Source organism: Pleurodeles waltl, chromosome 10 (genome assembly GCF_031143425.1).
Source record: "Pleurodeles waltl isolate 20211129_DDA chromosome 10, aPleWal1.hap1.20221129, whole genome shotgun sequence".
NCBI classification, from domain to species: Eukaryota; Metazoa; Chordata; class Amphibia; order Caudata; family Salamandridae; genus Pleurodeles; species Pleurodeles waltl.
This window is the reverse complement of record NC_090449.1, coordinates 28,192,850-28,208,750: the sequence shown is the minus strand read 5'-3', so window position 1 is coordinate 28,208,750 and position 15,901 is coordinate 28,192,850. Positions and strand designations below refer to the sequence as shown.

General features: G+C 48.6%; 1 protein-coding gene across 2 annotated transcripts in view; it reads right to left on the bottom strand.

Annotated features, from left to right (window-relative positions):
• The window catches only part of LOC138260963 (transforming protein RhoA-like), a 99,809-nt gene that overhangs the window by 13,963 nt on the left and 69,945 nt on the right, over positions 1–15,901 (bottom strand). For both annotated transcript variants that reach the window (XM_069209520.1, XM_069209519.1), the window contains exon 4: positions 9,444–9,574. In XM_069209520.1, coding sequence (XP_069065621.1) covers positions 9,444–9,574 — 131 coding nt within the window. The remainder of the gene's footprint in view (positions 1–9,443; positions 9,575–15,901) is intronic.

The following is a 15,901-nucleotide window of genomic DNA, read 5'->3' as shown; positions in this document are numbered from 1 at the left end:
CCCTGCTCAACACGCTGGAAAGAAGGTGCGGTTTGTGTCAAAGTCTCTTATAAGTTTGAGGTGACAGATGAACATTTGATTTGGATTTAGTCATGTCAGCCAACCCAGAACTATGAGGTGCATGCTCATTTTGCATTCCATCATTCTAATGATGGCTTTCACAAGAAAGGGAGAAACCGAAGGAAAAACGTTGGCATGTATCTTTGACCAGTCCATCAAAAGGGTTTTGCCCGTGGATCAGGGTTCTTAGAAGTTGCATGTGAAAGTACATCATTTTGTGTTTTCTCCTGCAAAGAACTAATCAAGTGGTTAACTCGTAAAATGTATTTTGCAGCAGGTAGTCATCTAGCGAGCCCATCCACACTCCTGTTCCGTCAACTTAGGAGGTGAAGTCCCAACAGAGAAACGGTCCAGTGCCAGATCAATTGTGCTGCCCATGACAGAACTCTTGATCGTGTTCCCTCCTGCTTGTCGATATAGTGCATGTCTTTTTGTATTGTCCGTTTGAATTGATAGCACTTTTGCAGAGATGGGTGGAAGGAAAGAATTCAGAGACAGATGAACTGTCCTGAACCCATGTTGATGTGGTACAACTTCTTCATCGGAGACAATCTGCTCTGAGCCAACCAGTGTCCCATGTGGGCTCCTCAGCCTTCTAGCAATGTATCTGTGACAACTAAGACAGGATGAACGAGTTACTTACCTTCGGTAACGACTTTTCTGGTGGATACATTAGCTACCTGTGGATTCCTCACCTAATGAATACTCCCATGGCGCCAGCATTCGACGGAAATCTTCTCACTAGTCTCTGCACGTCGACGAGGACGTCACTCTAGCCCACGCGACGCCGTCTGACGTCATACAGGCAATAAGAGGTCCTCGCCGACGTGCCGATGACAGTACCAACATTTTTTACGTGCATGAGAATAATAATAACCCAATGTAATGAAAGAGCAAAGCAACATCTCTTAATATTGTAAATCACACAACATTGCAATAAAATAGCTGTAGATTTAATATAACCTTCTTTTTTTTTTTAAACAAATAAATATATTTATACATACGAATCATGTATATACCCAATATATATAGATTTATATATAAATATACACATATATACAAATATCATATATGCAAAATGTATTGCAACTTTGAAGACCAAAAGGAGCACTCTCAAGGATTGCTTGGAGAGACCAAAAAGGCAACGGGGAGGCGGGTGGGACCGTGAGGAATCCACAGGTAGCTAATGTATCCACCAGAAAAGTTGTTACCGAAGGTAAGTAACTCGTTCTTCTGATGGATACAACTACCTGTGGATTCCTCACCTAATGAATAGAGTCCCAAAGCAGTACCACGCCCGGCGGTGGGTGCCTAAATGGTCAAACCAAGAAATCCTGCAGCACTGACCGTGCAAAATGACCGTCCCTTCTGACCTCAGAGTCCAAACAGTAATGTCTCACAAAAGTGTGAAGGGACGACCAAGTTGCGGCCTTGCAGATGTCGACCACAGGAACACCCCTGGCCAAGGCCGAAGAGGCCGACTTAGCTCTGGTGGAGTGAGCTCTAATGCCCTCAGGCGGATCCTTCTTTGCCAAAGAGTAACAGATTTTAATGCAAAGAACAACCCACCTGGAGAGTGTTCTCTTGTGGACTGCCTTTCCTCTCCTCTTGCCCACGTATCCGACAAACAGCTGATCCTCCAGCCTGATATCCTTCATTCTGTCGATATAGAAGCTCAACGCCCTTTTTGGGTCCAGGCGATGTAGTCTTTCTTCCTCCTTTGAAGGATGAGGCGGAGGATAAAACGTGGACAAAGTGATTGTCTGAGCCAAATGGAAGGGTGAAACAACCTTCGGAAGGAAAGCAGCCTTGGTCCTCAACACCACCTTATCCCCATAAAACGTTATATAAGGGGGTTTAACCGATAAGGCCTGCAACTCACTCTCCTTGCAGATGTTATAGCTACCAGGAATACTGTTTTAATAACCAAATACCTTAAGGGGCAAGAATGCATAGGCTCAAAAGGGGACCCCATAAGGAAAGTCAGGACCAAGGACAAATCCCATTGAGGCATAACGAATGGTTTTGGAGGATATTGATTCAGAAGACCTTTCAAGAATCTGAGAACAATAGGGGATTTAAATAACGATGGTTGGTCTGGAAGACAAATGAAGGCTGACCAGGCCGACAAATAACCCTTAATGGTAGCCACTGCACAACCTTTCTGCGCTAGAGACAGTGCAAAAGACAAAACATGTGACAGATGAGCATGTAAGGGATCAATCTGTCTCTCTCCACACCACATAACAAATTTAGACCACCTATTAGCGTAGATAGATTTAGTGGAGTGTCGCCTGGCCGCTAAGATAACATCCACTACATCAGGCGGGAGAGAGAAGGAACTCAGGTTGCCCCGTTCAATCTCCAAGCATGTAGGTGCAGACTCTGGAGGTTGGGGTGTAAAACCTGCCCCTGCGACTGCGAGAGGAGGTCTGCCCTGAGAGGGAGACGGAGCGGAGGGCACAGTGAGAGTTGGAGAAGGTCGGAGTACCATACCCTCCTTGGCCAATCCGGAGCTATTAAGATGACTTGGGCCCGGTCTTGGCGAATTTTCCTCAACACTCGAGGAATCAAGGGTATGGGGGGAAACGCGTAAAGCAACTGGTCGCACCAGGTTATCTGAAACGCGTCCCCCAACACTCCCTGCATCGGATACTGGAGGCTGCAGAATAACGGGCAATGCGCGTTCTCCCGAGTGGCAAACAGATCTATCCGAGGAAACCCCCACATCTGGAAGATTAAACAGACTTGATCTGGATGGAGACGCCACTCGTGGTCTGCCGAGAATTGGCGACAGACTGTCCGCACGTACATTCAAGACCCCGGCCAGATGATTTGCCACCAAGCAAATCTGATGGTCCTTTGCCCAGGACCATAGCCGAAGAGCTTCTCTGCAGAGAAGGTACGACCCTACTCCTCCCTGTTTGTTTATGTACCACATTGTGGTAGTATTGTCCGTCAGGACCTGTACCGACTGACCACGAAGGGATGGGAGGAAGGCCTTGAGAGCCAGACGTACAGCCCGTAACTCCAACAGATTGATATGAAACACCTGTTCCTCTGGAGACCAAAGCCCTTTGATCTCCAGATCCCCCAGATGAGCTCCCCATCCTAGGGTGGAAGCATCCGTTATGACCGTGGCCACTGGTGGCGACTGCGCGAACGGCTTTCCCTGTGAAAGATTGTTGCCCGCAATCCACCACTTCAATTCCACAGCAGCATCTCTGGAGATCTTGACAGTACCTTCTAAATCTCCCTTGTGTTGAGACCACTGCCTTCGGAGGCACCACTGAAGAGCCCTCATGTGCCAGCGAGCATGCGTGACCAACAGAATGCAGGAGGCGAACAGACCGAGCAGACGAAGGACCTTGAGGACTGGAACTACCGCTCCATTTCGAAACATTGGAACCAATTCCTGAATATCTTGAATCCGCTGAGGCGGAGGAAAGGCTTGACTCAATGTTGTATCCAGTACTGCCCCTATGAACAGGAGGCGCTGAGAGGGCTCCAGGTGAGATTTGGGCACGTTCACCGAAAAGCCCAGGTCGAACAACAACTGGGTTGTTGACTGCAGATGATGCGACACAAGCTCCGGGGACTTGGCTTTGATCAACCAGTCGTCCAAGTAAGGGAATACTGCTATCCCCTTCCTTCTGAGCTCTGCCGCAACCACTGACATCACCTTTGTGAAGACTCGAGGTGCTGAAGTAAGACCAAACGGGAGGACCGCAAACTGATAGTGCTGCGACCCTACCACAAACCGGAGATACTTCCTGTGCGACTTGAGTATCGGGATATGAAAGTAAGCATCCTGCAAGTCGACAGACACCATCCAATCTTCCTTGTTCAACGCCAAAAGCACCTGTGCTAGGGTCAGCATCTTGAACTTTTCCTGTTTGAGGAACCAATTCAAGATCCTCAGATCCAGGATTGGTCTCAACTGACGATCCTTTTTGGGAATCAGGAAGTATCTTGAGTAACAACCTCGACCCTTTTCCTGCTCTGGGACCAACTCTACCGCGCCCTTTGAAAGGAGGACTTGAACCTCCTGTTCTAGCAACAGGAGGTGTTCTTCTGAACAATAAGATGGGCGGGGCGGGATGAGGGGCGGGAACTCCCGAAAGGGAAGGGCGTAGCCTTTCCCCACAATGCCGAGAACCCAAGTGTCCGTTGTGATAGACTTCCACTTGTGGAGAAAATGCTGTAATCTTCCCCCTACAGGAGAGGAGTGAGTGGGAAACGGTGGAAGCCTAAGGCTGCTTCCCCTGCTGCACCCCTCCAGAGGACGAGGAAGAGGCAGAGTGCTGTTGAGAGGCTCCTCTGGTACGGGCCCCACCCCTCCCCCTCCCTCTAAATGACCTATAGGGGAGGGAAGAGGCGGGTTGAGGAAGAAGAGCCACGCCCAAATCCCCGAAACCTCCTGAAAAATCTAGAAGAGGCAGAGGAAGAAGGAGCTTGCAGTCCTAACGATTTGGCTGTGGCTCTGCTCTCCTTAAATCGTTCCAAGGCCGAATCTGCCTTGGCTCCAAACAGTCTGTCCCCATCAAACGGGAGGTCCAGCAGGGTCGACTGCACATCCGAAAAAAACCCTGAGTTTCGGAGCAAGGCCTGTCTTCTTGCCACCACAGCCGTGCCCATCGCCCTGGCCACCGAGTCGGTCGTGTCCAGCCCAGACTGGATAATCTGGGTCGCGGCAGCCTGGGCGTCCGAGACCACATCCAAGAGACCCTGGGGGAGCTCCGTAAATGAAGACGAAATATCATCCATCAGAGCATGGATGTACCTCCCCAGAATGCACGTTGCGTTGGTGGCCTTCAACGCCAAACTGCATGACGAAAATATTTTCTTGGACTGCGCATCCAGTTTCTTGGAGTCTCTGTCTCCAGGCACCGTCGGGAAGGAACCAGGCGCTGACTTTGAGGAACAGGAGGCTTGCACCACCAAGCTCTCCGGCGTAGGGTGTCTAGAGAGAAAGCCAGGGTCAGATGGTGCAGCTCGATACCTCCTGGCCACAGCCCTATGAACGGCCGAGGAAGACACCGGCTTCTTCCACACCTCCAACACCGGATCCAGCAAAGCCTCATTAAATGGCAAGAGAGGCTCAGCTGCAGCAGAGGCCGGATGCAATACCTCTGTCAGCAAATTCTGCTTCGCCTCTGCCACCGGCAAAGGCAGGTCCAAAAAGCTCGCTGCCTTCCTCACCACAGCATGAAAGGAAGCAGCCTCCTCCGTATATTCCCCTGGAGATGAAAGGTCCCACTCAGGGGAAGTGTCCAGCCCACTGGCTGTATCCAGACCATGTAGTCCGTCTCCAGAGTCCTCAATCTCTCCCTCCTTTAAGACTCGCTGGTACTCCTGCTCTTCTAAAAGACGGAGAGCACGCCTCCTCGAATGAAGTCTCTCCTCGATACGCGGAGTCGACATGGCCTCCGCCGACGTCGAAGAACGGCGCCGATCTCCAGAAGCATCTGACGCCGCGTCCGGCGCCACAGGCAGCTTCGGCGCCGAGGCAGGAGCCGGAGGACGAGGTCTTGGAGCCGATGGACCAACCGGAGTCACAGGGCAAAATCCTGACTTCGACGGAAGGGCAACCTCCGGGGCCGAAACATCCGAAGCCACCGGAGCGGCCACCGACGCCGGCACCGGCGCAGAGCCCACATTCCCAAAAGGGAGAAAGGGCATAAAGGGTGCCGGCCGAAGAGGCGCAGGATCACCCAACGAAAAGGCCAAGGGCCCCGAAGGACCAGCCGGAGCAGCTCCTGGAGCCATCTGCTGAAAGATGGTATACATCGCATTAAGAAACGCGGTACTATCGGCTCCAGGAGTGGGAAAAGCCGGATACTGGGGTGCCTGGATCGAGGGCGACCCGACCTCTGCGACGCCGGAGAAAACACAAGAGGCTGCACCACCTCAATCACCGACGCCTGACCAGGCGAAGTCGGTGACGCCGGAGAGGGCAACGGCGTCGATGGATGCGGCGTGACCGTGGGGCTGACCTCCCAAGTCCTCCGACGCCGAGCCGAAGGTGACCTCGAACGAGACTCCTTGCTGGAATGACATCGTGAGTCTCTACGGCGCCGGGAGTCTCGATGACGCCGGTGAGACCTTGGCGAAGAAGACTTCTTATGATGTTTCTCCTTCTTCTTTGACTTTGCCATGAATAACTTGGCCTCACGCTCTTTGAGGGCCTTCGGATTCATGTGTTGACATGAATCGCAAGTCGAGACGTCGTGGTCGGAGCTCAAACACCATAGACAGTCGGAGTGAGGATCTGTAACTGACATCTTGCCCCCACACTCTCGACAGGGCTTGAAACCCGACTTCCTCTGAGACATTATTACCGCAGAGAAGACTACGCAGCAGACAATACACTGTAACCACGAAGGTAACAGTAGCTCCCTCGAAGATAACCGTTTCGAATGCACGGAAAAAAGGGAACGGTCATCGGCGAGGACCTCTTATTGCCTGTATGACGTCGTGGGCTAGAGTGACGTCCTCGTCGACGTGCAGAGACTAGTGAGAAGATTTCCATCGAATGCTGGCGCCATGGGAGTATTCATTAGGTGAGGAATCCACAGGTAGTTGTATCCATCAGAATGGGAGGTTTCTAGAACCGAACTTTGGGGAACTCTCATTCCCTGGGGCCACCAGCTGAGAGACTTACTGGCCGAGTTCTTAAGTGTTATTGTCTCTTGCTTGTCCTTTGTTTTCACAGTTTATCGCCCAGATATTCCTGTAATGATCACGTGCGGTCTCGCATTAGAAACTGGAAAATGCATGCTGCCCAGGAAGGATGAGACTTGTCTGACTGATGGAACTGTTGTTGCTTTTGGAGAAATAATCTTCAAATTTCCAAGCGATAGTCATTCTTCTGAAGAAGACATTTGCTTGCAGCATTTCTATTGTGACCCTCAAGCTCTGTACTCTTTGCGCCAGGTGTAAAATCGATTTTGATGAGTTGACCTGGAGACCCAAGTTGCAGACAAGGGACAGTTTCTATGTCTAAGTGCTGAAGCCAAACTGGCTTGTACCAGTCACGTGTGTATGTAAATCTGCTCTTCCCGAGCACCGCTGCTGCCACCATTTCAAAACAAGAGGGCACGTGATATGGAGGAGCACATCCCACTTTCAAGCAGAAAAACTTCCCACGTGAAAATAAGCACGTTGAGGTCACCCAATCTCCTTGGTGAAAACGAAGAAATATTTGATTAAGAACCAGCATGCACAACGTAAGTGATTATAGACTAATTAGTTTGCATATTTTAGGTTCAGGGTACGATGACGCTCTAGGAGCATGCTTTTTTCCTTGGACTAAGGAATAAAGGGAGTAAGTTCCCTTTCTTTTCTGCATCGTGAGCAATTAAGAGTTAGAAGCTTTTAAGTGTAGTGGCTCCGACACCTTCGGTGGAATGGACGGTGGAGAAGAAAGCAACTGGGCCCTGTAGCTGAATCTGACAACTGTCTTAGGTTATCTTCCGCCATCCCAGGGAGCGGCTGGGAATGTCCCCTCACTAGGGCACTGGACTGTGGTGGCACACCCCTTGTTTCGCTGGACAGGACGTTCCCAAAGCAGTACAAGCTCCTTTTCTTCGCAGGTTTCTGCCTAAACCCCGCTGCTGTGGGTGTTCCTGGCACTGTAACGGCTGCGGTTTCTAAAAGGGAATATGGAGGGGCAGCTTTTCGGAGGTTCTGAACAATGGCATTAACTTCACTGTTCAGGATCTGTGCTGCTGCATCCAGACCAATCACCTTTTCTGCACAAAGGCACCCTGGAGGGCGTGTCGTGTCCTGCGGCTGTGGAAACTCGCACCTTTACCGACAGTGAAGAGTTCATGGATGAAGCCGGCTGATGCACTGCCTCATTCTGCAAGCCAAGGTAGGAAAAGCTGAAAGGTAGTGGCTTTTCAACATACTGGCAAATGCTGAGAGCGGACTAAAAGCATGTGCAAGTATGCGTATGTTGAATGTATTTTTTTGGAAACGCGAAGCTATTCACACTGCTCAAGTCATCTGTAGGCCAGTCCTAATAAATGGTATTACAGGGATCCTGCCCATGCGTGGAGAATCTCTCGTGTTCACAGATTCCGAGAATGACAGAGTACAAACAGTACAGCACATGCAAGCATACGCAACATGTGCCCATCTTATCTTTTCTCTCTTTTTTCGATGACGAATCAATAGATAGATGTAACAGTCAAAGCAGGAAAAGGGGAGGTAAAAGGCTACAAGGGGCAGTCTCTGAAATAAGCAAACATTTTCAAACCTCTTGATCCAATTCTCATGGTCTTATGAGGATGATCTCAGGCCTAATGCTTGCAAATGCAGGAGAAGCGTGTTTGGACAGATGCTGCCTCAACACTTAAAAAAAGAAAAAGCTGGGGGGTGAAGAAGTAACCTAACAAGTTCAATTCCAGGAATAAGCTTACCCTGAGCTAAGTGAACTCCATCCCCTTCTTTTGCTACTGGCTGTCACCTAGTAACTTTTGCGGTTGGTTGATGAATCCAACTACAATTAAAAAGACCTGGAGCAGGCCCAACTTTCCCGACCTGCGCTTCCCAGCCTGGTAAAGGAATCCCAGGATCCAGCACCCAGTGATAGATGGGCTCCCGTCCACAACGTCTCACATACAGCAATCCTCCTTCCCAGAGTGACATTATCTTGTAAACAGACAATTCGGGCAGGGGTTCTCAATGTCATCAGAAAGGTTGCCCACTACAGCCTTATTTATTTCAAGCATTTGTATTTAAAGCATTTATAGAGCGTGAATAACAAAAATACTTTAAGGAACCGGCACAAGCTAATGCAAGATGAAGGCCAGATAGTGGTTTGGAGGCTACAGGCTCCAAAGTAATTTAACTCTGATAGAACTAAAGTTTGGATTGCCAGGGAGAGAGGACTTGAGCCAACCAGAGAGTTAAAATCCCCAAATGGGCTTAAAACTAAAGGTTGCACAGTGAGACCACGTGGCAATATTGAAAACATCTAATGAAAGTGGCACGTCTCCCTCGGTTTCTTTTACAACAGGCTGATTCTTAATCATGGATTGCACTGCTTATGTGTCCCGATGATAGTAACATTTAAGAAAACATAGATTAGCTATGTGAGCATGTTCTATATAACCACAAGCTTCCAGCGTTAGGTGTGCTCCATCGGTGCGTGTAGAAACAAGTACCCCTGTTCAGCGCTCTTTAGGGCATGTCCTCTGATTAGAAAGCAGAGGAGTTATACTGATGACTGCTTTTTCATCACTAAGAACACAGGCCACAAAAATGCTGATCAAAGCACATTCGAAACTGGCTACAAGATTATACCTCCTAGAAAACCTGTAAAGATACACTTAAAAAACAAAAGTTGCCACCACATTCAGACCACACAGCCTTACCTGTTTCATTTTTGCCAGCTCCCTGCGTGTGTGCTCGTCGTTCCGCAAGTCCTTCTTGTTCCCCACAAGAATAATAGGCACATTGGGGCAAAAGTGCTTAACTTCAGGGGTCCACTTTTCTGGGATGTTTTCTGTAAGAACACAAAGTTGGCATTATTTATCAGAGCACCTTAGACAGCCTCCAACCTACACTACAAAGAAGCAAATCCTGACAACTCAGAGCAGGCTATAACAGAACGAGGGGTCCTTCCCACACGAGTTGGCACCTAGGACATTGTTATCCATGTTCAATGTTGGGCTCCTGGGTTCCTACCACCTCTTAAGAAGGATTTCTGCAGTTCAGAGAAAGGTAAAAAACATGCGATCTTTGAAGCTATTCCAGAATCAGATGTTGTGTATCATCCCATTATTTTGTGGTTGGGTTCCAAAACAAACTTTGCCCACTTCAAAGGAATCAGTAAGTATTAGATATTTACACACATACTCCACCAACACATAAAACAAGTTTTCGTACAGCCATTTGGTCTCGCCTATAAGAATTATTGACTTTGCCAATGTCCTTCAGCTATGCTGTACAGCAGCGTGGTGTGGCGTACAGTGGGGTGGAGAGGTGAGTGGGGTTCATTGGAGCACAGTGGCCCAGAGTAGTACAGTTCTGGGTGTAGGAAGCTGCCTCTATTTATACTATATCAAAATGAGATCTAGTGTGCACAGAGTCCAGGGGTTCCCCAAGAGACTTGACAGAGGCAATAATAGATAATACTAATGCTCTATCTGTGGTAGTGTGGTCGAGCAGTTAGGCTTATCAGAGGGTAGTGGTAAGCATTTGTTGTACACACACAAGCAATAAGTGAAAACACACTCAGTAACTTAACTCCAGGCCAATAGGTTTTTATAAAGAAATATTTACAAAATATTCTTTTGTTAATTTATTTTTAGAACCACAAGATTCATTTAGCAGGTAAGTACATTCAATGAAAGGTACTTTGCACAGTAATAGTTGAGACTTTGAATAGATTCAATATTGTACAAAGTTTTCATGAAAATGGCAAAAAGCTATTTTAAAAGTGGAGACTTCAATTTCCAACAGTTCCTGGGGGAGGTAAGTACAGTACAGTTTCAGAGTTAAGTACCACACTTGCGGGTTCAATCTCAGGGGTATAGGCAGTACACCATTGTGGGTTCAAGGTAACCCTAAACACTCAGCACCAGCAACACAGAGCCGGTCAGGTGCAGAGGTCAAACAGAAGCCAAAATAACGTGGGCGCCTATGGAGACGGGGGTACTCCGGTTCCAGTCTTCTGGCAGGTAAGTACCCGCGATGTCAGAGGGCAGACCAAGGGGGTTTTGGAGGAGTACTGAAGGGGCCCAAGTAGGCACACAAACCACACCCTCAGCAGCACGTGGGCGGCCGGGTGCAGCGTGCAAACAGGGCATTGGGTTCTAAATAGAACTTTATTGGGGAACCTGGGGGTCACTTAGGCACTGCAGGATGGCCTCTCTGGCAAGCCACCGAATGGGCAGGGATGAGGGCCGCCTGCTGGTCGTTGATGCACCGGTGGTCGGTGTCTCGCGAGCCTGGGGGCTGCCGGTGCAGTGCTTCTTCCAGGCGTCTGATATCTTGTCCTTGGGATTCCCTCTGCAGGAGTCGTGGGGGTGCAGGGAGGTCAGCCGAGGGTGGACATGTCAGAGTCGCCTGGGGTTCCTCTCTGGATAGTTGGTTTCTCTGGACACAGGCCAGGGATGTAGGGTGCAGAGTGTTCCAGACTCACGCTTCTGGAGTGAGGGGGGAGTCCCTTTAAAGATGGTTTCTTTATCTTCTTGTTGGGCAGAGCTGCTGCCCACTGGAGTTCTTGGTCCTCGGTGATGCAGGCAGTCTCCGGGAAGCTTTTCAGGGGTCGTGGTCCTGTAGAACGCATCGCTTTTCGGTTGCAGCATCTTTGAAGCAGGAGACAGGTCGGTAGGGCTGGGGCCAAGTCAGTTGTTGTCTCCTTTTCTTATCCGTGGGGTTTTCAGCTCAGCAGTCCTTCTTCTAGTGAGGTCGTCAGGAATCTGAAGAGCTGAGTTCAAGGCCGGCCCTAAATACTAAATTTAGGGGCGGGTTGGGTGAGAGGGCAGTAGCCAATGGCTACTGTCCCTGAAGGTGGCTACACCTCCTCCTTGTGCCAACTCCCTCTGGGAGGGGGGCACGTCCCTATTCCTATTGGTCCTAATCCTCCAAAGCAAGATGGAGGATTTCTCAAGGAGGTGTCACTTCAGCTCTGGACACCTTAGGGGTGGTCCTGGCTGAGGGGGTGACCTCCTTGTTTTTCTCATTATACCTCTGGTCATGCTGCCAAACGTGGGGGCTCATCCAGGGGGCAGGCATCTCCACTGGTTGGAGTGCCCTGGGGGCATTGTAACACCAGGCCTGAGTCTGAGGTTCACCGCCAGGTGTTACAGTTCCTGCAGGGGGAAGGTGTGAAGCACCTCCCCCCAGTGCAGGCTTTGTTTCTGGCCCCAGAAAGCACAAAGGCTATTTATTACCCCAGCGGGTCAGAAACCAGTCTCCCAGTGACAGGCTGGCACGGGACCAGTCAGTCCTGCACTGAAGGATTGGGTAAAATAAAGGGGGCATCTCTAAGATGCCCACTGTGTGCATTTTTAAAAATAAATCCAACACTGGCATCAGTGTGGCTACATTATTCAGAGAAGTTTGATACCAAACTTCCCAGTATTTAGTGTAGCCATTATGGAACTGTGGAGTTCGTTTTGACAAACTCCCAGACCATATACTTAATATGGCCGCACCATACTTACAATGTCAAAGAATGGACTTGGACACTGTAGGGGCATATTGCTCATGAAGCTATGCCCTCACCTGTGGTATAGTGCACCCTGCCTTAGGGCTGTAAGGCCTGCTAGAGGGGTGACTTACCTATGCCACAGGCAATATTTTGTGTGCATGGCACCCTGAGGGGGATGCCATGTAAACTTTGCCTTTCTCTCCCCACCAACACACACAATCTGTAATGGCAGTTGGCATGTGTAAGGTGAGGAATCCCTTTTGGTGGCACAACACATGCTGCAGCCCTTCGGGACCTTCCCTGGTCACAGGGCCCTTCGTACCACTGGTACCTTTTGCAAGGGACTTATCTGTGTGCCAGGGGTGTGCCAATTGTGGAAACAATGGTACATTTTAGTGAAAGAACACTGGTGCTGGGGCCTGGTTAGCAGGCTCCTAGCAGGCTCCCAGCACACTCTGTCAAGTCAGCATCAATATCAGGCAAAATGTGTGTCTGTTTGTGTGTGGAGGCACAGGGGTAACTGCAACAAGAAGCCACTTTCCTACAGAGGGTAACAAAATAAGTTACTTACCTGTGAATATAGTTCCCCAGTACTGGAATCTTTCATAGATTCACATGCTTAAATCATTCACTGTCATTGAGATGGGAGTCCCCCAGTACCGTTTACAAAGTAGTGTTAAAATAGAGCTAAACCTAGAAGGCCCTTGGCCCCTCAGAGTCATTTTGAAAAAAAGGACTAAATTTGAGAGTCCACTATTCAGGCGACACTACCCTCTACAACACTCCTGAGAGGAGCTCTAGTCCCTCAGCTTTTCACAGCACTAATGCTTACCAATACTAATTAACTGAGAGAGGGAAAGGTGGGCATCTCTGGGGAGGTGGATGGGTCGCATGTGAGCCTATGAAAGATTCCAATACTGGAGAACAATAGCTACAAGTAAGTAACTTATTTTCTTACTCCAGTATCAGAACTTTAATATGCTTGAATCAGAGAAGCAAGCAGTAGTGAGGCACATTGTAGGGTCAGCTGCGACAGCTTCAAAGAATTTTAAGTAAATATACATTTATAAGCTAATGCAAAACACAGCTGTTTAGCACTGCTATTAGAAATCATACACACTATGAACATTTACTTTTCTGTACATCTTAAAGATAAACAATGTGCCAAACTAACCTTAGGATGGTGGGAAAGTAGAGATAGCTCATCTTTACTGGAAAAGATATCTTAGGACCACCTGGCCCACCGCTACCTCCACTCGTGGAGTTGAATGAATGTGTGGCAGTTCCTCCAGGTAGCCGTCCTGCATATGTCCTGAAGCAGTATTCCAGCAAACAGTGCAGTGGATGTTGATACCACTCTAGTAAATGAGCATGGATAGAAGTTTGTAATGGTTTGCCTGCTGCTTGATGGCAAAAACGAATTGCAGCTGAAATCCATCTTGCAATGCTTTGCCTGGAAAAGGGTTGGCCCTTTCCTGGTGCACTGTAGGCAACAAACAACTGCTTAGTTTTCCGGAAGAATTTGGTCCTAACAAGGTAGAACTTGATGCACTTTTTCGCATCCAAAGAATGAAACGTTCTCTCCGCTGGTGTTAAAGGGTTTGGGGAAAGTCTTCAGGATTAGTGGTTCATTGATATGGAAGTCTGAAGGAGCCTTGGGTATAAATCGTGGGTTTGTACGTAGGATTATTCTGTCTTCTCTAATTTTTAAGGATTCCTGAATTGTCAGGGCTTAAATTTCACTGGCTCGCGTGGCTGATGTGAGAGCAACTAGGAGAGCTACTGTCCATGAAAAACTTTAAAGTGGCTCTGTGAATCAGCTCAAATGGTTGTTTTATGAGCTGCACAAGGACTGTGTTGAGATGCCACGAAGAAGGAGGAGAGCTGAATGGTTGGAAGACTCTAAATAGCCCCTTCAGAAATTGTTTGATGATTCTAGAGGACCACAAGGAAGGTGTGTTATGTGAGCATCTAAAAGATGAGATGGCAGCCAGATGAACCATGATGAGTTATGAGCTAGGCCAAAACGTGCTTGATGTAAAAGGTAGGTGTAGGAAGTTGGCTCTGTATATACTATTTCAAAGTAGGAAATAGTGTGCACAGAGTCCAAGGGTTCCCCTCAGAGGTAAGATAGTGGCAAAAGTAGATAATTCTAATGCTCTATTTTGTGGTAGTATGGTCGAGCAGTAGGCTTATCAGAGTGCAGTTGTGTTTTTCCTCAACAACAAGCTTGGCAAATACTGTTTACAGGCACCACTGCGAATCGGCACACAACTTGCACATGCATACTTTTCACTAATTCAAGTGTCAGGCTTTGACTTTTACACTATGAAAAAAGTTTCCTTTCCTTGGTGGGGTACATTAATGTTTGTATTTTATGGGTGAAAAGAAGCCATTCAGATTGTGTGTTGCACACTGGACACCAGAGCTTCATTGTGAAAAACAAGCTGTTTCAGTGTTGCAAAGATATTTATACATTTTAAATGCAACAAATGCATAACTTACCTTCTAATTTCTAATGTGGTTGCGTAATGCTCATCTGAATAACGCAACTTACATTTAACAAGTTTATATGTATTTTGTACCTGATATTTCCATTGCTTGATTTCTCTTACAATAGAACATCTTAAAAGATGTTTTTTTTTTTTTATTTAAATAAGGGAGTTAAAAATACCCTCCCATTGTCGAAAAACTTGTTTCAGTGTGGAAGATCAGTCACTATTTTTTATCATTCCACAAATGGCAATACCTGTTGTGTTTTGTGCAACCCAGGTTGACTGTTCATTAAATGTTTTTCACTTTCTCTGATTTGATGTACATCAGCTATCTGCCCAGCATCTGATCTTTTTGAAGTACCTGGACCTATTTTTGGTGAACACTCTTGCCACTCCTGTAATGCACCCCCACCCGCTTTACCAACAACCTGCCTTCATGCTAACCACCCCCACCCGTTCACCACACCCACCTGCAATCCCATTCATCACCCCCAGCCGCACTCCCATTTAGCAACAACCTGCCTTCATGATCACCACCCCACCCACCCTCCCATTCACCACTAATTCACCCCACCCACCCTCCCGTACACCAACCCTTCCGTTCACCAACCATGCCCACCCTCCTCTTCACCACCGCCGCTGCCCACCCTCCTCTTCACCACCGCCGCTGCCCACCCTCCTCTTGACCACCGCCGCTGCCCACCCTCCTCTTCACCACCGCCGCTGCCTACCCTCCTCTTCACCACCGCCGCTGCCCACCCTCCTCTTCACCACCGCCGCTGCCCACCCTCCTCTTCACCACCGCCGCTGCCCACCCTCCTCTTCACCACCGCCGCTGCCCACCCTCCTCTTCACCACCGCTGCCCACCCTCCTCTTCACCACCGCTGCCCACCCTCCTCTTCACCACCACTGCCCACCCTCCTCTTCACCACCTCCACCTGCCCTCCCGTTTACCACCAGCCACCTGATTGCCAAAGCCAATAGCTCAACTATAGACAAGACCTGTTAGCTTTGACAATGCTTGTTTGTTTTGAGATGCTGTTTAGGCTTGTGACCCCAAGGTGTCATGGCCCACCGATGTATAGGTTTCCAAAATAATTGTAAGTAACTCCTGTTCATTCATTTATTCCTAGATCTACAGCTGGTGCAGCCTTGTACTTCTTTGTGTTCACCTTA